At 34.6% G+C, this 23,014-nt stretch overlaps 1 protein-coding gene across 1 annotated transcript in view; it reads right to left on the reverse strand.

The window, feature by feature from the left end:
- Window positions 1-23,014, reverse strand: part of LOC121418480 (fibrillin-1-like) — a 94,612-nt gene that overhangs the window by 12,033 nt on the left and 59,565 nt on the right. The window contains exons 10-28 of the mRNA XM_041612386.1: window positions 22,521-22,658; window positions 22,211-22,333; window positions 19,196-19,360; window positions 18,257-18,415; window positions 16,752-16,892; window positions 15,859-15,984; window positions 15,289-15,414; window positions 13,734-13,859; window positions 12,205-12,330; window positions 10,731-10,856; window positions 9,781-9,903; window positions 8,823-8,951; window positions 7,905-8,030; window positions 6,869-6,997; window positions 4,897-5,022; window positions 4,191-4,316; window positions 3,649-3,807; window positions 2,903-3,028; window positions 190-315 (exon numbers count right to left, since the gene is read on the reverse strand). Coding sequence (XP_041468320.1) covers window positions 190-315; window positions 2,903-3,028; window positions 3,649-3,807; window positions 4,191-4,316; window positions 4,897-5,022; window positions 6,869-6,997; window positions 7,905-8,030; window positions 8,823-8,951; window positions 9,781-9,903; window positions 10,731-10,856; window positions 12,205-12,330; window positions 13,734-13,859; window positions 15,289-15,414; window positions 15,859-15,984; window positions 16,752-16,892; window positions 18,257-18,415; window positions 19,196-19,360; window positions 22,211-22,333; window positions 22,521-22,658 — 2,526 coding nt within the window. The remainder of the gene's footprint in view (window positions 1-189; window positions 316-2,902; window positions 3,029-3,648; window positions 3,808-4,190; window positions 4,317-4,896; window positions 5,023-6,868; window positions 6,998-7,904; window positions 8,031-8,822; window positions 8,952-9,780; window positions 9,904-10,730; window positions 10,857-12,204; window positions 12,331-13,733; window positions 13,860-15,288; window positions 15,415-15,858; window positions 15,985-16,751; window positions 16,893-18,256; window positions 18,416-19,195; window positions 19,361-22,210; window positions 22,334-22,520; window positions 22,659-23,014) is intronic.

Consider the following 23,014-nt stretch of genomic DNA (forward strand, 5'->3'; position numbering starts at 1 on the left):
CATCACAAAACATTTTTTTAAATTAAAATATTTGATTTCTTGGTGCTGTTATCGAAAAGCAATTATTGATATAAAGTACGGAATGCTTGATATAAAGAAATAGAGCTTGCCATACATATGTCAGCCACACACGCTGGCTATAACGTCCAGGTGACTGCCCAATAATGAACAAACATAGGTCGTCCTTACCCACACATCTGCGACTATTATAGCTGAATTGCTGGCCGGGTGGACATAAGCAAACAAAATAGCCTTTTTTGTTCACGCATCTACCATTAGCACACAGCGTACGATATTTCTTGCATTCATTCAAATCTGTGACACAAAGAATACATAGCACGTACAGTAATACATTTGAGCAGGGCTGCAGTGACATACAGATTTTCAAATTATTGATACAGGTTTGGTGGGGGCAGGGCCGGGGTGGCATCACCCATGAATTTTTTTGGTGAAAATGGAAAAAAAATAAGAAAGAAGAGCATCAACAAGAGAGGTCACCCTTTAACACAGTTACTTGATTGCTAATCAAAATATGTAACTAGCATTAGGAGCATCAATTAACCATGAATCAATAGGAGCCCCCCCCCTGCCCCCTTCAAAATATTAGGGCGCTGTCCCTGATTGCATAAAATTGAGTCATGAAATATGATGGAAGTAAAGGATGATAGATGAAAGACTCAATATAAAAATGTTTGTTCTCTTTTATCAAATCAATCAAATGAAAGAAACCCAAGTCCACAACACAATCAGTTGGCTGATAATTAAGTCAAGTGAATAATCAAAATTGCAGTTTTCCTTCAGTTTTGAATTACTGGGAAGAATCATCAGTAGGTTTGAAAGAAAAAGCCAGTATTTCAGATCAGCTTTCCTACCAGTGCAGTCTGTACATGTACCCGGTATGTACTTTAATTTCTGGGCTCCTTGACTTCGGTAAATTCAGAGTTTGTCTTATTAGCTCAGATAGAAGGCTAGGTTATACTTTGTGGGTAGAAATAAAATTGTCAACATTCTGCCAATATGTAATATGACCACTTTAAAAAAAATCAAATGGTGCAATAAATCATAAATTCATAATTTGGAAGGTTGCAACATATGAATGAAGGGTGAACTGAATAATGGGCAGCAAAGGGTTTTGTTTCATTTTTTCAACACACATTTAATAATATCATAAGAAAAAAAAATCAGTTATAAATTACACAAAATATGATAAAATATATAAGATACAAATACACTTTCTCAAGGCTCCTTAACAAGACTAAGTTATGTTTTTAATAGCAGGAAGCCTGCACAGTATCTTTCTGCTTCCAATCCTCTCATTACAGAATACACAGAAACATAAGAAATGCAAAAAAAAGGCCTACGAAAGACACTGAGTCAGATTCCTGCTATAAAGATGCTTTGCAAGACTATTGGTAAGACACACAAAAAGAGAGGCAATGGGCAGAAAGGCTTTCATATGGCATACAGTGATGCAACTAAACTTGATAAAATGGGAGCAATATAATTTTAGTTTTTATCATCTTTTGATTTATTCAGCAGAAGCATATGAAAAACAAGAGATACTCGGCGGGTCGCGCAGCCGAGCATATGTATCCCCCAAACCCAACGCATCATCCATCACTGCGATATTAGAGCTCACACAGAAATTTGACATATAATTACAATTATGGCAACAATGACCCTGCCCACATTTTGCCTGTGGGTACCGAATTTGATGACAATAATATGACACAGCAGCGTGACTCTGCAGAACCTAAAGTATTGGCCAGTAGCACCTGTTGTGTGGAATACAATTATAGAGTAATCTGGATATATTTTGTAAACCTAACCCTAATACCCCCCCACCAAAAATGATAGGCATCTTCGCTTTACCTTCTAATATTGCTTATGTATGCCAATTGCTATTACAAACTTTCTATATGGGAACAGCATGGTAGTATGATACATGTACCTTTGAATAAAGTAAGAATATATACTGGATTGTCACAGTTATTGGTAACACTCACTTGGATTGTTGCCATGGCAATAAAGACCCCCCCACCAAAAATGATAGGCATCTTTGCTTTACCTTCTAATATTGCTTCTGTGTGCCAACTGATATGACAAACTGGAATAAAAGAGCAGAAGTTAGAGGTTTTACCAAATTTCCACAAAAATATGGTTACCATGGCAACCATGTCTCCACCCACTCCAAAATCATTAGGCGGCTTCGCTTTACCATAATGGACCTTCATGACAAATTTGAAGATGATTGGAGAATAAACGCAGCCAGTAGAGCACTACAAGAAAATTTCTGATATTTACACAAAAACTCTTGTTACCATGGCAACAATGTCTACACCAAAATCAATAGGCGGCTTTGCTTTACTATAATGGACCTTCATGATAACATTTGAAGGTGATCAAAGAAATGCAGCTGGTAGAATGCTAACAAGGACATTTCTGCTATTCCACAAAAACTCTTGTTACCATGGCAAAGATGTCTCCGCCCACACCAAAATCAAGAGGTGGCTTTGCTATACCATAATAGACCTTCATGCCAAATTTGAAGATAATCGGAGAAAAAATGAAGCTGGTAGAGGGCTCACAAGGAAATCTCTGCGGCGGACGTATCCTCCGAACTCGTTTGAGGGATACAAAAACAATTTAACTGTAATCCATGAATAACATGAAACATAAATCAGGTCACATCATTGATAAAGTCTGACGCCGATAGCAGAAAATTTTGAGGTAAATTTCCAGTGCGTTGAGAATAAAAGTTCAAATTTCTTTAAAAAAACATCATGAAATTGGTGGGGAAGACCAATCTCAAGATAAAAGACAACCAAAATAGTGTAATAAACTTTGAAGCATTCACAATGGCATCTACGAAATGACGAATGCAATTGAATTTCCAACTGACCTCCACATGTTTTCTTCTTTTTCTTGTAGATAAATCCTTCAGGACACGAGCATGTATAACCTCCTATTCTATTCTGGCAGGTAGCAGTTCCACAAATCTCAGGGCTCCTTTCACATTCATCAAGATCTATGTAAAAAACAACAACAATTATATTAATGCCAGGGTAATTTTTACTACTACAAGTGATCCTATCAATTGCAATGATGGAAATCCGCTGAAAATATAATAATTCTTCATATAAATGATTGTTCTGTTTCATCCTATAAGATAGGATGATGCTGATTAGTTAAAACAAAGATGCATGATGATTCTTCTACATTTGCTAAAAGTTAAACTTTGACAGATATAAGCATTCTAGAGTTGAAGGCTTGATGTTGTTGAGGTTGATTTGATGAAAATGTCATCTGAGTCTGTTCTGGATGCATTGATAGAATGACGGCCCCGATAATAATTGATGCAGTTTCCTGCCAAAATCACATTAAATTTGGAGCAATCTCTCAATAAAATTGACTAACTCATCACCACTCACCAGTCCCAATTGACTCCCAAAATGACACTGAAGAGTTTCTAAGAACTCACCAATGCATGACTTGCTGCAGCATCAAACTGATATCCGGGTTGGCAAGGACATATAGGGCCCCTAGCATCCGTAGCACATGAAGCATTGCCACAAAGAGACAAGCATCTCATTTAAATTGAGTACCTCTCCCCCTACAAGATAGTCAAGAGTTTTATCTAGAACTCACCAACGCATGACTTGCTGGCAGCATCAAACTGATATCCTGGTTCGCAAGTACACACAGGGCCGCTAGCATCCGTAGCACATGAAGCATTGCCACAAAGAGATGAGCATCTATCAGCCTCTATCGCCTCAGGATCACGCGATGTTGTGTGGCTCTCTAATGCTGAAAGTTTTTTAAAAATTGGTGGTAAAATTGTGATAATTCATTCATTCATAATTCAGGGATTTTTCAAAAAACTATTTGTAATCTGTTACAAATTAATTAATCACAAATCAATAATGAATTAATATTCAATGGTTCTTTTTGTTTGTTCTTTTGATGTGTCTGATTTATGATTTTCAAAATATCATATTTTTATGTTACTTTTCTTGGTCGGCTTCTTATTAGGGCAGCAACCCACTTTGCAATTTCATCATATTCTGTATTGCTGTTTAGGTTGTAATATATTAAACATTACATGTGTGAATCTTTACTAGTGTGATACTTGCAAAGTGAAATAAATATGAATTGAATAGCCCACCTAATCCTACACAGGTCTTACTCACCTATGCATTGTCTTCTGGCTTCATCAAAGTTGGCTCCATCGGGACATATACACCTGAAGGATCCTGCACTGTTCTCACATTGACCATTGCCGCATATCTCTTCTAACAGGAAACACTCATTAATATCTGGAGAATAAGAAAAACGATTATGAATGAAAATCCTCATGAAGTTCATCTGAAATAGAACTTGTACAGCATTATTTGGACATTACTATGAATGGACTAAATATTTACTGCAGTAGGTGAAAATATATATAGATACATATATTAACTCACTATTCAAGATTGGGTATTGCCCTACACACTTTGTATAATTGTTTGATACTGCCCAGAATGAAAAAAAAAAAGAAAAGTGACAACTGTTACCTATTGCCTTCCTGAAACAGGTCATTTTTCAAAAACCTATACGACTTAATACAGAATTCAGATATCAACAGATAAATAGTTGATACAATTCCAACTTGTTATCCTAAACCATGAACCCCCCCCCCACAAAACTAAACATCAATTATTTGAATACATGTGTCTAATTATATAACAACAAAAAAGTGATGAAAATATTACGAAGCAAATTGGTGAATAATCAAATAAAAAAAAGACTGAATAGAAATAACAAATCATCAAACCACTGAACATTAAAGCAGCAAACGTCAAAGCAATAACTATCCTACACAACAGTGTATTTTCAAGACAGATTAGTTCTCACCGACACACGTCCGATCCTGCTCATCAAAGTCATATCCAGGGTTGCATCTACATAAGAAGCTACCCTCTCTGTTAAAACAGGCCGCATCTCCACATCGCCCAGGTGCAGAGGTACATTCATTGATATCTAAAACAGGAGATTACAGAGAAATTGGTCAATATTTCAACAACAACAAAACATGAACATTGAGCGTCCATGATTGCCACAGCTGGACAATAGACCAGTTCAAAGTTATTTCATGGATAATTTTGGTCAAGTGACCTTTCATTTCTTTCATCATGATAGGCAAATTTCAAAGCTAGATATTACGTAAGCATGCCTTACATGTACATAGCAGGAAAAAGAAATTGAATAGACCAGGTGACTAGAATAGCACATCAATGAATACTCCATGAAGGTATTTGTTGCATTTCTACTTTGAATGCATAATAGCAAGCTGTACAATGTACTTGGCAAACTGTGAAATACCAGTCGTTCGTGGACGCATTGTTTTTGGGGGATGTAAATGAAAAACACTATTCAAAAGAGTATATGAATGACCAAGAGATCAAAGTTGGTGCTTATCTCATTAAATCTCAAACCACCATGTCACTTTGGTACCAATGACCTTCCTCTGATTATACGCAGAATCTTCTGATTATGCACAGAGAGGAACTACGAACTCAGTGGCTTATTCAATAACCATATTTTACATCTAACCCCATTTATTTCTACTCTTAACTCATGTCTTAACACAGGAACCAAATGAAACATAATTAAAATAAGCATATCGCGACCGTTTATATGAACTAGAAAAGTTAGATCTGGAAGGTCCCAAATATAGGGGGTCGGCATACATACTTTATGGCATTGCCTAGCTTTCACCTACTGCTCTTCAATTGGGATTTTTTAGAGAAAAAATAGTTTATTTAAACTTTCAGAAATATTCTGATGAACTAGGGATGGCCCCCTACTGTAGTATGGGACTTCTGAATAATTATAGGCAAATTCATTATATATATATTTATTTCATTTTATACAGACTGCCTAAAATTTTAGTAAGCCTAGTCCTACAAGCAATTAAACATAATGTTCATGACTAAACTATTATTCAGTGGAGAAAATCAATAAGTTCTTCTATTCATTCCTTTCAGTTCTAATAGCTTGCACAGCTCTGTATGCACATGACAATAGGGGCATCAGAGTATGAATAGACAGGAAGTCTATTCAAAAGAATCCAAGGTCCTATGACTACCAAGGAAATCTATTCAGAAGTACTCAGGTCTAATTTCAATATGAGATTTTAGTTCACTGTTGGTTTACTCTTCATTGAAAGTTTCACTTCAATCCTAAGTTACCTTCAAGATGTTACTTTGGTATGTACTGAAAGCTCGTGAGTACATCTTTTGAAATAAAACCTTCATATGAATTATATTGGATATAATTTAATTTTGATTTATTTTTTTGAACAAAACTCCTTTATATCAGAGGCACTCTCAAGACATGGTCACAGTGCATTCATACTGATTTAAAAAAAAATACTGGCATACAAGCAATAGGAACAATAACATTTTCATAAAATATATCAAGAATGGAATACCCTCCTGACCAAGAATTTATATACAGAGTGTATAGTTGAAAGTGCCAAAATCTATGACATTACATATTAAAAAATTTACAATTTGCAGGATTTCATCATATTTTCTCTAAAATGTTGCTTAGACATAATTTTTCATTAAAATAAACCAGACACTAATTATTGGAAGATGAAAAAGGATAGTGAATGCAAATTCCCTTCTAAGGAGGCACCTTAAAATCAATGTGGAATGGGGAGGTTGTGTATGTGGCAGGCAAAGAGTTAACACCTCACAAATGACAAATAAAATTATTACGGAAACAATCAAAGTACAATTCCATTTTTAAACTGCTGAAAAGGGCAAATTTTTGAAAAGATTGCAAATAAAGTATAAACACTAAATAAGGACCATCTTACCTAAGCATCCATTGCCATTGCCGCTGATATATTCATATCCTCTAGGGCATACACATCTATAACTGCCTTGTGTGTTCATACAGGTGCCATTACTGCAGATACTCCTATACACTGCACATTCATTGGTGTCTAACAAGAGAAGGAAGATAATGATTATAATTTTGTTTATAAAATCAAATAAGCATATAAGGAATTCAACTTAGAAAATCAGTGGACATCGTAATTAACACAATCTTAAATGATTACTCAACTTAAATCAGACAGAAATAACTCTATTTTCACTACCAATAAATCATTAAAAAAGGAATCTGGAAAGGATAAGATTTAATCATAAAAAGAATGAAATGTAAAAGAGTTTTAACATTTTTGTAACTTTTCATAATTATAGTACAGACTCAGATAATGGTATAATAATTTGTAAAAATATGTAATTCTTCATAACTATAGTATAATGAAAATGTATGAACTTCTTTTACAACTTTTTACAACACATTCATCGTAAGGGTACTAGAGTATGTACCTCTGTTTCTGAAATGATCCACACTGGATAAACCAGTAATCAATTATAAAGGAATGAAATATAAAGTACTGAAATAACCAAAACCTTAACAACGATTTTCCTACGTCACCTTACCAAATGACAGTGCCACGTCCATCTGAAAGAATTATGCAAATTTGTCTTATCACTGCTAACCCTCACATTCATAAAAGAAAAGTGGGTTATTGGGTTTGCCGAAGAGCCACTCTGAAATTAAGTCAATGCTCTGAATCTCAATCTATAAGCACTGTTCCAGAACAGTTCTTCCTGCATTGCCATTGTTTAGTTGTCAAGTAGGTTTGGTGATGAAAACACACTTGAGGGATCCCTGCATGATTAATGCAGCTCTAACTTTTCGCAAGGTGCCTCAAGAAAATTCATGAAACTTTTTTACTTGTCATCTGAAGATAGATACCAAAAATACTCTCACAACATCTATTTAATTTTTTACTAATGGAAAAGTTTACCATAAAGATAAATACAGATACAATTTCTTACCTATACACATGCCAAGAGTTGAGTTGTACATGTAGCCAAAGTCACATGAGCATCTATAACTACCCTCTGTATTAGTACAGGTTGCATTACCACATACATCAGGTGATATCCTACACTCATTGATATCTGCAATGAAAAAATATATTTTGTCATTGATGATAAAAAAAATGTACCTCTGTCAAAACTTTCAAAAATCTTCTAACAACTTTTTTAAATAACTGTAGCTCTTTATGTGTCTTGAGCACTCTACAGAGTGGATTTGGCGCTTTATATGTCACATTATTATTATTATTATTATCACTATTATCATTATCATTATTATTATCATTATTATTATTATTATAAATAACATGTGCAAATAGAGTCATATATCTCGTCTAATTTCAGCTCACCTTCGCTTTAATACAAGCATTATACCCCCATAGTTCCCTCATCACAATTCCTCCCCACCCCTGATCCATCCCTGAATGGATTGAGTTGGGGATGAGAGAGAGCCCTCCCTGCCCCGCCCCCTTCTCTCAACCCAGTTTCTTTGTTTTTCTTATCAGATATTTCACATTTATTTGGCAATCGCTCATATGCTGGTACCTCTTTCATTCTTTGTTGCTTGGCGATAATTGAAACTGAACACCACTGCCCCCACCCCACCCCCACTGGTCGATCATGGATCCACCCCTGGATCTATCAACCCACTGACCACTGGAACCAAGTGGTGCCTTTACAAGGTCTATGATATTACTACCAGTCACAATTCTTTGACTACCTGTTTACATGTTTCAACAGAGTACAATAGATTTGGTCCACTGAATCTATTGTTCTCCGGTGATACAGGTGGTCAAAGAATTGTGACTGGTACTGTAAATAATTCAATATTCTAAGGGTTAAAGTGGTTTATACAATTTTAGACTATTTTCTCACCATCACATGTCCTTGTTATTGGATCAAACTCAAAGCCAGCCTGACACGCACAATGATGACTGCCGTGTGTGTTTACACATGATGCTTCCAAACCACATGAATGAGATGATGTTGTACATTCATTGATATCTGTAAATAGATTAATAAAATATACAAAAGGTGAATATCAAAATCATGAAGATATATGAAAAATGAACAATCATATTAAAAATACATGAAAATTTAATCCAAAAATCACAACCATTATGTTGTTTTCTTCTGCTGACTTTCCTAAATGAGGCAATTTGATTCTGCTATTTTTGAAAAAAAATTAATAAAAATCATGCAATAAGACAGACAATATAATAATAATGATAATTGTAAATTTATATTGTGCAATTTCTATTTGGATATACTCAACTGCGCATTACAATACATAAAAGATAAGCAGAAAAACAATTATCAGGATACGCAAAAATGTTAGAAGTAAATTTAAGTTCGCTAAATTAATTGAAGAAAAATAAGTAAAGATTAATTATTTCTACAAAATACACAACAAAAGATTGACTTATTTATTAAAAGCTCTCTTGAAAGAGGTGGGATTTCAGTTTAGTTTTAAATAAGTTGACAGAGGATGCATTTCTTATTGAGGAAGGGAGACTATTCCAGAGTTTGGGTGCAGCACTGCATGGTCACCTAGTGTAATCTTTGTTTTACATGGTGGGAGACTGAGGAACATTGTGTCATGGGAACTACGAAGCCTGTAAGACTGGGTGGGTGATTTTAATTTAAGGAGTTCACTGAGATAGGTGGGGGCCATGTCATGTAATATCTTATATGTTAGGAGCATTTTATGAACATTTGTAATGTTCATTAACTGATATACATGTAAGTTATAATCAAAGTAAGCACAATAACGTCTATTTTTTTAATGATTACATTTTTGCAAATTTTAATTATTTTGTAAAATCATATTTACCTATGCAGACTTTGGTATTGGAGAATTCAAATCCTTCGGGACAGATGCAGATGAAGTTCTGACCCTGATCCACACATGTACCATTGCCACATAGATCGGAGTGATCAACACAGAGATCAATGTCTGTATAATTAAAGTAAATAATGATAATAATAATAGGCATTTATATGGCGCCATCTATCTAGAAATATTCTATTCCGATGCACGTTGTTATTATTATCATTTAGCTCGAGCTGCCTCTCAGCGCTCATGCATTCAAGGAATTAATCCTACCAGGTAACCATTCACCTCACCTGGGTCGAGTGCAGCACAGTGTGGATAAATTTCTTGCTGAAGGAAATTATGCCATGGCTGGGATTCGAACCCACGACCCTCTGTTTCAAAGTCAGAAGACTTATCCACTGGGCCACAATGCAATAAACAAACAAAATAGTCAATAAAATCATAAATATTAGTTTATATCTTATATAGTACTTTCAAAGTAATCTTCCTTACGTAAACATTCAAGCACACAGCAATTATATGATCATAGGCTCAAACACACTGGCACCCTACTTCCAACATTTTGAAATGTTTCTTTGTAATGTTCATAAACTTGGATGCGTTTTTAACACTCTGAATGACTTGGATTTGATCATGAGTCACCAGTTTAAGAGTCCACTGCTCTAGCATCTTACATGTAGCTGTAAATAACTGTTCAACAGTATATAACTCCTTTATTAAAAAAGAGCTGCTATGCTCTATAGACCAATTTGGTTTGGGCGCTGATGATTTCTTTCTGTTGCGTTAGTTGTGCCAAAAGAAGATACTGAATATTCTATAGTATATTATCCTCTTTAATTTGGAACAACCCCCCCCCCCCCTCTTGTTATGATCAACATGAGTTTTAATACAGTACTTTACTTTAAAACCAAACATATGTATATAGGGTACACAAGCATAACTCTCACCTTCACAGTAGCCAGCATCACTGTCAAACTGGAACCCACTTGGACATCTACAAGTGTATCCATTCAAAGATGGGATGCATGTTCCATTGCCACATATACCACTTAGCACAACACAGAAATTGGTAACTGAAAAAAAATCAAAGATTTATTTTAATCAAAGTTAGAATTGATGTTATTTGTGCATGTGACGAGCCAAATGTATTTTTTGTCATATATTTCCTTTTACTTCGTATTCAACCTAACCTGTCGCCTATTGGCCTATAGGTGGACCATGGAGAACAAATATGGGAAAAAGTGAGTACAGTAGTCACAAATGTAATCAACAGTATTGGATGAAGTTTTACAGGGAAAATATCTACACAAACATGGAGATCTAGGCCCGTATTCTAAACTCAGGTTTGAATTAAACTCAGGTTTAAATTTGTGGTTAAGTATAGAAAGCCAATTGTGACATAAATCACTAACAGTAGAGATATAATATTTCAGCTCATTTGACTCTTAAATTATTCTCAATTGTCTTGGAATTGTGAATAAATAATTGTCTCCACAATCAAAGAACAAGAAAAGAGAAGAGTTAACATAAGAAACATATAATGCAATAAAAAATTTGACACTTTTGGCTTCCCATAATTTTAGCATAGAGTTAAACCATGGTCTAAGTTAAACCCGACTTCACAGTAGGGCCTGAGTGTTCTTGGTTATTTTACCATTGTCTAACTTTAATACTTAACTATCATAAAGTTTGAAATTACTGAGGATTCAGTACACCCCAGATCATTATCTCACATCTCTGAGAGGTAAATTCACAAAATAAGAGGGAGGCAATGTATATTGGTACAATTTTGAGCAATAATCACATTTTCGAGGAGCCTTTATAGCCAACAGTAAGGGAGACTTGGCATCTCTGTGGATTTGTTCACATTTGGTAATTTCCAATAGACATACATTGTCTATATACAAGTGTGAAAACATGATTTATCCATTTTTGTTAATCTACTCAAATATGTGTTCATCTGGTATATTGGTAGATAAAAATTAGTGGGATTTTCGTGGAAAAAGTAGTGGATGAAGGATTTGTGTAAAGAAAAAGTCATATAATGATGGCATATATTGATGTCATATAATTGATGCTTTTGCTGTGATCTGACCATTATTTATGTGTAAGAATGGCAGTATATTTGAAGAATGGTGGTAGATTACAACAGAGATAAGTGTTATTTTGGCAGTAGTGCTTTTGCTCAATCAAATAGTCACATCCTGTCATTAGTGATCCACCAGGATCTTGCTCAAGAAGAGGTTCTGTTGTGATGCAGTGTGATCACAAAGTTCAATTCAATTCCACTTATTCACATCACTTTAAATACACATGAAAACTATTTGAAAGATCAAAAAGTCAACACATTTTTTTTATAAACACCAAATTAACACTTTTTAAACAATCAAACGATGATGGATAAGGCTATTGGTGACATACCTTCACAAGTACTGGTGCTTTCACTGAACCTCTGTCCTTCTGGGCAACGGCAGTCATACCCATCAGCTCTGTTCACACATGTTCCGTTCCCACAAACACCGTTGTATACAAAACAATAATCCTGGACTGGGATAAACAGAGATTTAGGACATCAATAATGCATTTCTAAAAATGAATTTACCGTTTGTTACCATTATCCAGCACTTGAAAATGTGTAAATATCCAAAGTATACATTATTATATAACTACTACTACTACTACTACTGCTACTACTACTACTACTACTACTACTACTACTACTACTACTACTGCTACTACTACTACTACTACTACTACTACTACTACTACTACTACTACTACTACTACTACTACTACTACTACTACTACTGCTACTACTACTACTACTACCACTACTACCACTACTACCACTACTACCACTACTACTACTACTACTGCTGCTACTACTGCTACTACTACTACTACTACTACTACTACTACTACTACTACTACTACTACTGCTACTACTACTACTACTACTACTACTACTACTACTACTGCTACTACTACTACTACTACTACTACTACTACTACTACTTCTACTGCTACTGCTACTACTACTACTACTACTACTACTACCACTACTACCACTACTACCACTACTACTACTACTACTACTACTACTACTACTACTACTACTACTACTACTACTGCTGCTGCTACTACTGCTACTACTATTACTACTACTACAACTACTACTACTACTACTACTACTACTACTACTACTACTACTACTACTACTACTACTGCTACTACTACTACTACTACTACTACTACTACTACTACTACTACTACTACTACTACTACTACTGCTACTACTACTACTACTACTACTACTACTGCTACTACTACTACTACTACTACTACTACTACTACTACTACTGTTACTTCTTCATCTACTCCAACTACTTGTACTTTATTACTAATACTACCAATGTTGCTTCCCTCTTAGCTGCAAATACCTAAGCGCTATTTAGTAAGTATTCCTACATTCAACTCTAATATCCAAACTTCTTCATTAATAAAACAAGCCATTTTGTTCCAAATCCAAGCATAAGTAAATAGCAAGTTGAGCAGTGGGCTTGGTCTACAAGGAGGTGGTCGACTTCACAGAAACCACATGGTCTAAACCCATTTGGTCTACTGTTATTTTGGTTTAGTTGCCATTTGGTCTCATAGGCTAAATTTTCATTTACCTTACAGCTGCGATGGTCTTATTTCTTCTTTGACTATACTCATTATTTGCACTGTTTCAAACAAACAATTTTTAAAAAATAGTTCATGAACAGTTCATCCAATCAAAAAGATTCAGTGGTGTTAGACCAAGGGGATATAAGACCAAATGGGTATAGCCTACCGGTAAATAGAAATTAGACAAAATGGTAAATGGGCTGAATGGCTATTAGACCAAATAGAATGTAGACAGAGTGGGTGTAGACAATTTAGCAATGCATCATGCATCGGGTGCTTACCTTGGCACGACCTTCGTGATGGTATGAACTGATAACCTTCCGGACAGCTACACACTGGACCTCTCTCTGTGCTCGTACATGTCCCATTTCCACAAATATCAGCAGCTGATTCACAATGGTTCACCACTAAAACAAAGAACACATCCGGGAAAATATTTCATTAAGAACATCATTGAGCTAAAGGAAGTCTTGTGGATGTGATGGATATTAGGATTTCTTATCAAAGTGTTTTATACCTTTAAACATTTACTAATATTCAATAATACTAAGTTGATATGTGTAGAGGGATAGATAGATAGATAGATAGATAGATAGATAGATAGAAAGAGAGAAAGATAGTCAAAGGATAAAACTGATATTGCTGAGCACCATTGTACTCAACATTACTAGTCACAGGAAACCACAACGTCAAGGGACAGATAATAATTGTCTGATTCAATCAAATATGACAACCTTATTTGCAAGCAGATTTTTGCGATGATTCAGCAAAAATGTTTAATGCAATTTAGAACCCTTTTAAAGAAAGAAAGAAGAATGATATGCCAAATGGAGGTAGTTCTCATATAAAAGGGTGTGTTTTATAGCTAGATCAAGCTTGTTATTGCCAATACAGCATATGCGAACATGACATAGAAAATGGTTAAAATTGATAATTAGATTTCATCTTATCCATATTTGTTGATAAATTTGAGGCATTCTATTTCCTGACTTCAAAGTGAGTTAAATCACTCCAACGTAACACAACAGAGATCATACCATCCCGTGCTTTACATTTGCACATAAATAGTGAGAGAGACTGTATCTAGTTGCTTTAATTTCATTCTACATCATCCCCCTCCCAATCTATTCCTCCATTCCTTCCTTATCATCTTCTCTTTTTCCAATTTTCCTCCTCCTTCTCTTTCTCTTCCTCCTTCTCCTTTCTCCTTTTTCTTCTCCCTTCTTCTTTCTCCTTCATGTAATGAGATGAGTTAACTTCTTAGAAAATTGATATACACAGTAGAAGGGGGAAAATCCCCCCCAAAAAAAAAAAAATAACAATAATAAATATATATGTATACAGTATATATGTGTGTGTGTGTGTATTCAAAACGCATCTTTTTATTGGAAACTTTCCAACTTTAAAATACAGAAAACTCCTTTGTTGTAAGGTCAGTTACTTCCCTCCCTCAATCTAATACATTTTTCTAACTTTCAAACATATTTTCCCAATAGAAAAAATGCTATTCATGGCCATGCTTCATGCCTCACACAAATTACTAAGAACCTTAGAAACATTTTTTTCTACAATAGTCTAGTTTCTGCAAAAGACATGATCACTCAAAGGTGAAACAAAAATAAAGTAGAGTTTTTAAAATCATCACTAAAAGTGATCAACAAATAGGTGAATAGCAATACTGTTCACATATGCATGTACAGTGTAGGATATCTAATTTATAATTAATTGTTATTAATATATCAATATTGATATATTGACATCTCATATACTAATATATCAATATTAATAGATCAATATCTTATTGAATCTTATTAAATCAATTTAAACTCAACTCACATATGCATCTTCGAAGGCTAGTGTCAAATTCATAACTTCCGGGGCATTTGCAGTTGTAGCTGCTCTCTGTATTTTCACAAGTTCCATTTCCACAAATTCCTTGGTATACAAAGCAGTAGTCATAAACTGAATAGGAACAAAAATAAACACACATCCATTCAAACAAAGCTTTCTTTAAAAAAAAGAATAAACATGCACCAAATGTAATTCCCACACAATACCCAGTTCCAAACAAGGTTATATTTATCTATGATGATCATTGTATCATTATGCTGTCATCAATTAAAAACAATCACTAGAAAACGATAATACCATATGTCTAAATCTAAGTTCATCTAAAAATATGTAAAGCTGTCTGCCAATGAGTTCATAATCATTACAAACTGAACATAACTTGCTTTAAACTTTCTGCCACCAAGTTAATCACATAATCAAACTTCAAAACATGAATGAACACAATAAACCACAATAGGGCAGACAAAAGATAGGTGGGGCAACAAAATCTTTTGTCCCTCCTATTGTCTGCTAAAAGCCTTATTGTGTGTAATACAAGTTATATCATGAACATACCTGTGCAGGTCTTGCTACCATCATCAAACTTGTAGCCCTCAGGGCAATTACAGTCAAACAATATTTCTTTGTCCACACAAGTCGCAGCCCCACAAATCTCTGGGAAGATTTCACATTCATTTATGCCTATTGTAAGACAAAAAGGATAAAAAAGGATAAAAAAGGAAGAATCATTGAATATATTCATGTATTAGCTACATGAGAGTGTAAACAGATGTGAAAAAGAGAGTATTATGCATGCTAGTTCATAATTTCAAAGGATATTCTGTCTTTAAAAAAAAAAATTCATGGTCTTTTTTAATCTTTACTTTTTATAATATAATGATCTTATAGTAACATTGCTGACTTTACACACAACTAAGATGAATAATTATTCACAAAAAACCCATTGATTTGAGGAAACAATAAGATCATTGAACTAAAATTGACCTTTGACCTTTACTGAATCACAAGAAAGTTCATTCATCCATTTGCAGATACTTGATTGAAATTATGTGTAAGTTATATCTGATAGGGACTTGTACTGTCAATATTACCTTAAAAAAAAAAATCTTAACTTTTTTGTCTTGATACCAAGAATGGCTAAAGTTTGACACAAAATGACCTTTGATCTTGATCACATGACCTAAAACTCATGCAAGATGATCAATGATACTTGATTACCCTTAAATGTCTTAGTGTCGTGAAAAAAACTCATATAATTTCAAGTTATGATGACATTTCAAAAACTTAGCCTTGTTTACAAAGTCGCAGCTATCGGAAAAGCAGCGCCAATGTCTCCTTTCTGCTATGCGGCTAAGACAATATAACTAACAATTCTAATTCATAATCAGAGATACATCCTAAAATGAAATGAAATAAAATAGGAAATCATGAAAGATGATTTGTTATACCTGAGATGCTAGCTTCTTGTCCTGCTGATGGATGCGCAGCTGCTTCAGGATAAGTGTCTGGTATATTGATAGTTTCTATTGGTCTTCTCTGTGTGATAACATGTTTGCCTTTACCAACGGGACATGTCTCATTGTATGCAACTGAAAATATAACGACACACATCAACATTATAGTTTCCATCAATGGATACTAATTTATGTTTAAATTGATGATAGAATCTTAATATAAAAGTGATATATGAGTTAAGAATGTTGTGATAACTTGATATTTTCTGTAAGTTTTTCTCAGTGTGGTAACATTATATGCTTGCCTTTACCAAATGGGCATGTCTCATTGTATGCAACTGAAAATAGAACAATACACAGCAGCATTACAGTTTCTACTAATAGATACTAAATTATTATTAACCATATCCGACATATGAGCAGGGCAACTTTGAAACATTGTTGCCAGCCTGGGATCAAATGGCCGGTCAATAAAATTCCAATTGTTTATCCACGGGCCTAATTTATTGCCCGCTCAGGAAAGTCAATGAGAAAATGCGTGGAAATGTAGCGGGCAATAAAAGGCAGCGCTAACATCCGGGTATTCTACGCGATTTTGTACGCATCCTTGAACCACGCAGTGCCATACATCATAATGGTAATCAAGTTGAGACAATGCTGGATACTGCGTCCCTAGGCCAGGGATGCATCATTTCAATTACGTCACAATGGTAAAGTTCAGAGGCCCAGTCTGCTCAACATGAGAAACTAGATTCTCATTCTAAAAATTTGAAATATCTAAATTTTAACGATTTTTGCTCTAGATGTCTGATTTGGTTAATAATAGCAATATTGACTGGCCTGGGGGCGAAAGGACATATATCACCCTCACTAAATTGATATCACCCTCATCTACGACTTGGGAGATATAAATCTAGTTAGGGCGATACATGTCATATTGCCCCGAGGCCAGTCAATATTGCTTTAGTGTTTACCATAAAAGCAATATGTAAGATAGGTTGTGTCTGGCATAAGTTGATATTTTTTGTCAATATTTTCTATGTGATAATATGCTTGCCTTGACCAACTGGGCATACAGTGTATCTCATTGTTAGCAACTACAAATATAACACTCCACAGCAACATTTTCTTTATATTGGATGGCTCAAAATGGAATACCAGAAATACTCAGAGTTTGGGCAAATATTTCATGAATCATAAATGAGTGGAACATTGGCAGAAAAAGATAATTCAGCAAATTTTTTATTCATGCATACAAATACTTGGGTGGTCTTGTGTTAAATTCTGTTTGAAATAATTTTATGAAGGTTGTCTTTTCATTATTGTCACCCCAGAAACTAATGAAACAAAGAAGATGATAGTATAACAGATCCCAATTAACTTTGCATTTTCCAAACCCTGTCTACTTTTCTGCTTTGGAGCATGAGGGAAAACTTTTCAAGTAATACACACGTAAACAGACATCATTAGCCATTACATACCTACATACATCTACTTACGAGTGCCTTGTGAGGGGCAGACGATGAGGTCACAGTCATCGCCCCACCCAGCCCCAACAGTGCAGCAACATTCTTGTTGAGTGATATTAGAACCAAGCACATTGGAACAGAAGTTTATATCACTGATACTGCCATAGCAATCCTTCCTCTCCACTTCAACTGCAATGAGATGAAAGACAAAAACATGATCAATAAACAAAATGAATGCAAGCATTGGCAGCTTATTGTTGCTATTGTTTCATAGTTTTTTCTGTTGATGTATCGCTGCTGTCCTTGCCTGCATTGTTATCAATGATTATATCATTGCTGCAGTATGATGAAAACCAGCTCTTAAATTATTTTTTTTGCATTAATGAAAGCCATCCCAATTTATGTAGTTTATCACTAAATCAAAATAAAATAGCTACTTGAGGCCCAAGTGGTTTTTAACAGCTTAGGATAGCCTGGATTGTAAATTAAGAGCTTCGTAAGAGCTTCCATAGGCCTTAAATTGGCTAAAACCACTTTTCCTTAGAACACATTTTATATTACAGTTAAAATGAACAAAAGGGCACTTTCTTCAAGGTCAATAAAAGGTGCATTCACTGTCATGGCCTTCATTTAATCAAAGTACTGCCAGCTACTGTCATAAACTTCTGATAAGATAAGATTTCTATGATCAAAAGAGGATTAAACAAGTCTGTATACTGTGCAGAATGTAAAAAAATACATATATATCACTCGACCTTAAAATTTTTCTATTTTTTTGTGACAAGATCACTTTTCTATCTGAGATTAAGGCACATTTTACAGCCGCGAAAAAACAGAAACAAATCACAAGAGTAACCAAAATATCAAAGGCCAATGAGATGGGCATCGATACAAATTAATAGAGCATCATAGATCATGGTCTTGGATTAATTTAAGTCCTGCAGACATGCTTATGAGAAATAAACTCACCTATTTCTGGTGTGCCCTGTGCTGCAGGCTCTTGGCAAGTTCTTGATTCACTGTCATACACAGTATCCCCAGTGCAAACACACCTATAATCACCTACTTCATTCACACAGATGGCCTCTTCACCACACAGGGGTGTGTCTCGGGCCTGTCCACACTCATCGATGTCTAAATTGAAACAAGATATATTCGTAAAAGCATAAATATTATCACTAATATCATCATTATCATCAAAAATATCATTATAATAATTATCATTATTATCATAATTATCATCAGAAACATCATCATCAATATCATCAACATCATCATCAACATAATCATTATTAATTTGATTGAATCATATCAAGCACAATTTGAATGCAGAAATTACAACGATTATTTTTTTTTTAATTGAACACAAATACCTGCAAATTTTATTCATAGTTCAATCATATTTCTCAATAAACAATTTATATATTCAACATAAAACGTGATATCATCATGTCACCCACTTTTCTTGGGGAATGCATTATGAAATCAGAATGCAATGAAAAGTGCTGTTTTTACTTCAGACATATTCTGTAAAGTTGCAGAGATAAATAAACTTGCATACCATGATGGATGACAGCACATTACCACTGCATCATGGGAATATAAGTACTTTTTAAATGGATTACTCTGAAAGGTTGACAACCCTTTTGTGCTTGGCTTGTGGTTGGGGGGAAATGGAATAAAATTATGAACATATTCGACCACATTGCGCAGGTGAATCATAAAATCCCAAGAAATGTTCATTAAACGATGACGCCCCAGGAATATTACTACCACAATAGAACTGATATGTTCCAAGCATAATAGGAATGAGACACTCATTCAACCATCTTCTAGAGAAATCAGTGTAAGAAAAACACAGTTAAGCATATGGGTGTTGTAAATTTGTGTTACGTCAATGCTTTCATTCAATTCAATATATACAGTCACATTTTTAACAACTATAAGGACACCTATCTACATGTAAATACACAAAGACCACAAATTTGGTTTCCCTGAAATAGAATTCCGAATTGAAACTTGTATAAATGGGACCTGTCAACAAAGGCCACCACTTTACTTGTCTCCTTTGGGTGGTCTTTATATACAGGTTTCACTGTATTTACTTTTCAAAACCAGTATGATTTTGTGAAACACCATACAACACAATTTAATGTACCATCTAACCAATATTTGAGTCATATTCATAGATGGAAAATGTCATGTAAAACTCTTTTTTACAAAAAAGAAGAAAAACCTTCCCCCTGCATGAATGAATGATATTGCCAAATTTATATTCAAGTTTTTAAAAAGTCATAGCAAAACATGGTGCATATAGAGGGAAAATGTTCACATAAAAGACATTATTCCTTCCCCAAAAAATAGAATATGATTGTAAAAATTCATCAGGAAAACTGGATTATTTTTTTAGAAAGTGTTACTCAGCAGTCATTAGTGCAATAAAGACATCATAATATCCCCCAAGAGGGGAAACGGGTCTGGTGTTCAGGTTCAGAAAGTAAGGAACACAAACAGAGGTAAAGGATCCAAGAGAAATAATTACAGAGATGTAAACTATGTTTTATGGCCCTTGAGGCAATCCAATGAAGAGGTTCTCAAACCGCAAGATCGTGTGAACTTGGTTGATGGCTTCCATCTCGTATTTGAAACTCTCTTCGGCTTTAAATCTGGGGCAACGCTCAAAGTGCCTGTCAATTATTACTTAACTTTTACGAGGGAATATTTATAAATGACCACATTCAGTCTTTAATGGACAAGATTACAACTGTACAATAAAAGATTTTTTCTGTGAAATATACTTTTCAGTAATATATGTAGTTTTATTGCCTGGAGGGGGATTTGACCAGTTGGTTTGAACCAGTAATGATGAGCTGCTACACAAGTTAACAACCTTTGGCAACAGAGAAAGAGGTGTTGGAGTTTGATACCCCCCCTCCCTTTTTTTAAGGAGCACAAGGGGGAGGGGGTTTAAACCTCTAAACCAGCACTTCTCAACCGGTGGGCCAAAAAGCTCACTCAGGTGGGCCCCAAGAAGCTCCCAAGGGAGAAAAAAAATAGGGGGAAAGCTATAGTATTACCATAGTATATTTCATAGGCCTATCCGAACATGTTATGTCCGATCGGTCTACATGGGTCAACTAAAAACTAAAGCACGCTTTATTTTAGATATCATGCATGCTGCAAAGCATGCAAATGCACACTATGATCGTTTTGATCTCAATTTGATGGAAACCTTGTGTGCATGCATATACTTAATTTTTGTGGCCCATTAACTGGACATTTGTGAATGCAGATTAGATCTCAAACTGTTTGTTTTTAATGTGCTTCAGAGCTTTGTGTTCAAATTTCACAAAACATCTTTGATCAAACTTGACGTTTTCGAAAAATTTGGGTAGGTGGGCCTCTTAAAAACATGAGAGTCAAAGTAGTCCTTGAGGAAAATAAGGTTGAAAAGCACTGCTCTAAACCTTCCCCCCCTCCATCACTGATTCAAACAAAGACAACCTGTCTTATTTATTTGAAGTTGTTATTTAATGAGTATATATTTCAAAGAGCATTTAAGTAACTGATTAAAGTCATTTTGTGAAAGTCAGATAATATGCATTAATTTCAAAACAACTTCTAAATTTTTGTGAGTCAAGGTCAATGGGTATACAAAGGTTAGGACACACAAGTAATAATACCAAATGAAAATAACAATAAAAAACAATAAAAAAGGTCCAATCCCTTTTATGACAAAAAACCTCAATCAAAATAAAGATGTCAAAGCATTTTCACGATGTAACCAAAGGGAGAGTTTCATGAAGTATCTTGTCATAAATAACTGATATCCACTGAAAAAGATTGGTTAAGGTCAATCAGACGCAGGTATTTTTTGGCTCATAACAATGCAGCTGAAAAACCTTGTTATGAAGCTCTTCTTCCTTGGTATGAAATAGCATGGGGCAGGACAGAGTGACGGAATAAGAGGAGAATAATACTGACCTATGCAGTCTGTTTGCGTTGGATTCGTGGTAAATCCTTGCGGACATCGACAGCGGAAAGAGCCCTCTATGTTGATACACTGTCCATGCTCACATGCGGTCTCATCTGAGCACTCATTCACGTCTGGGGAAAAACGAGGACAAATCGTCCCAAAATTGTGGTTTAGTTCATGACAGTTGAAAGTTGGAATAAGTCTGCCATATTCGTTTGATTATATACAATACTTTGTTGCATATGACTTTGTGATTATCTCTGAAGAAATAAAATATCATGTAAACAAAAAAGTAGTCATATCTTGTTTTTAACTTACCGACACATCTTTGATGAGTCAAATCATATCTGTAACCATCACTGCATTCAGTTCTCAAGCAGTGGTAGCTTCCTAATGTATTTTGACATACATACTCTCCACATGGGTTCACATTTCTAACAGTACATTCATCGATATCTGCATTAACAGAAGAAAAATAAAAAGAGAAAAATATGAAAGATTCATATCTATTTAGAGACGTAATTAGCAATTAACATACATTATCAAATATCATTGAAAATGTAAAAGCAAATGTGCATTCTCAATACTGTATCATATCTAGAATATGATAAAAAATACTGTTCAGACACTAAAAATAAAAACAAATCCATGAACATTTTAAATCATTCCTTATCACATTGTTAAATTTGAAAAGTCTCAAATAGTATTAAGTACCCCTCCCCATTATTAATCTATTATTAAAGAGAAAATGACAGATAGTTGAACTGTGATGAAATGACACAAGAGTAACAAATAAATTATAACAAAATAGA

The sequence above is a fragment of the Lytechinus variegatus genome, chromosome 7, assembly GCF_018143015.1.
Source record: "Lytechinus variegatus isolate NC3 chromosome 7, Lvar_3.0, whole genome shotgun sequence".
NCBI lineage: Eukaryota > Metazoa > Echinodermata > Echinoidea > Temnopleuroida > Toxopneustidae > Lytechinus > Lytechinus variegatus.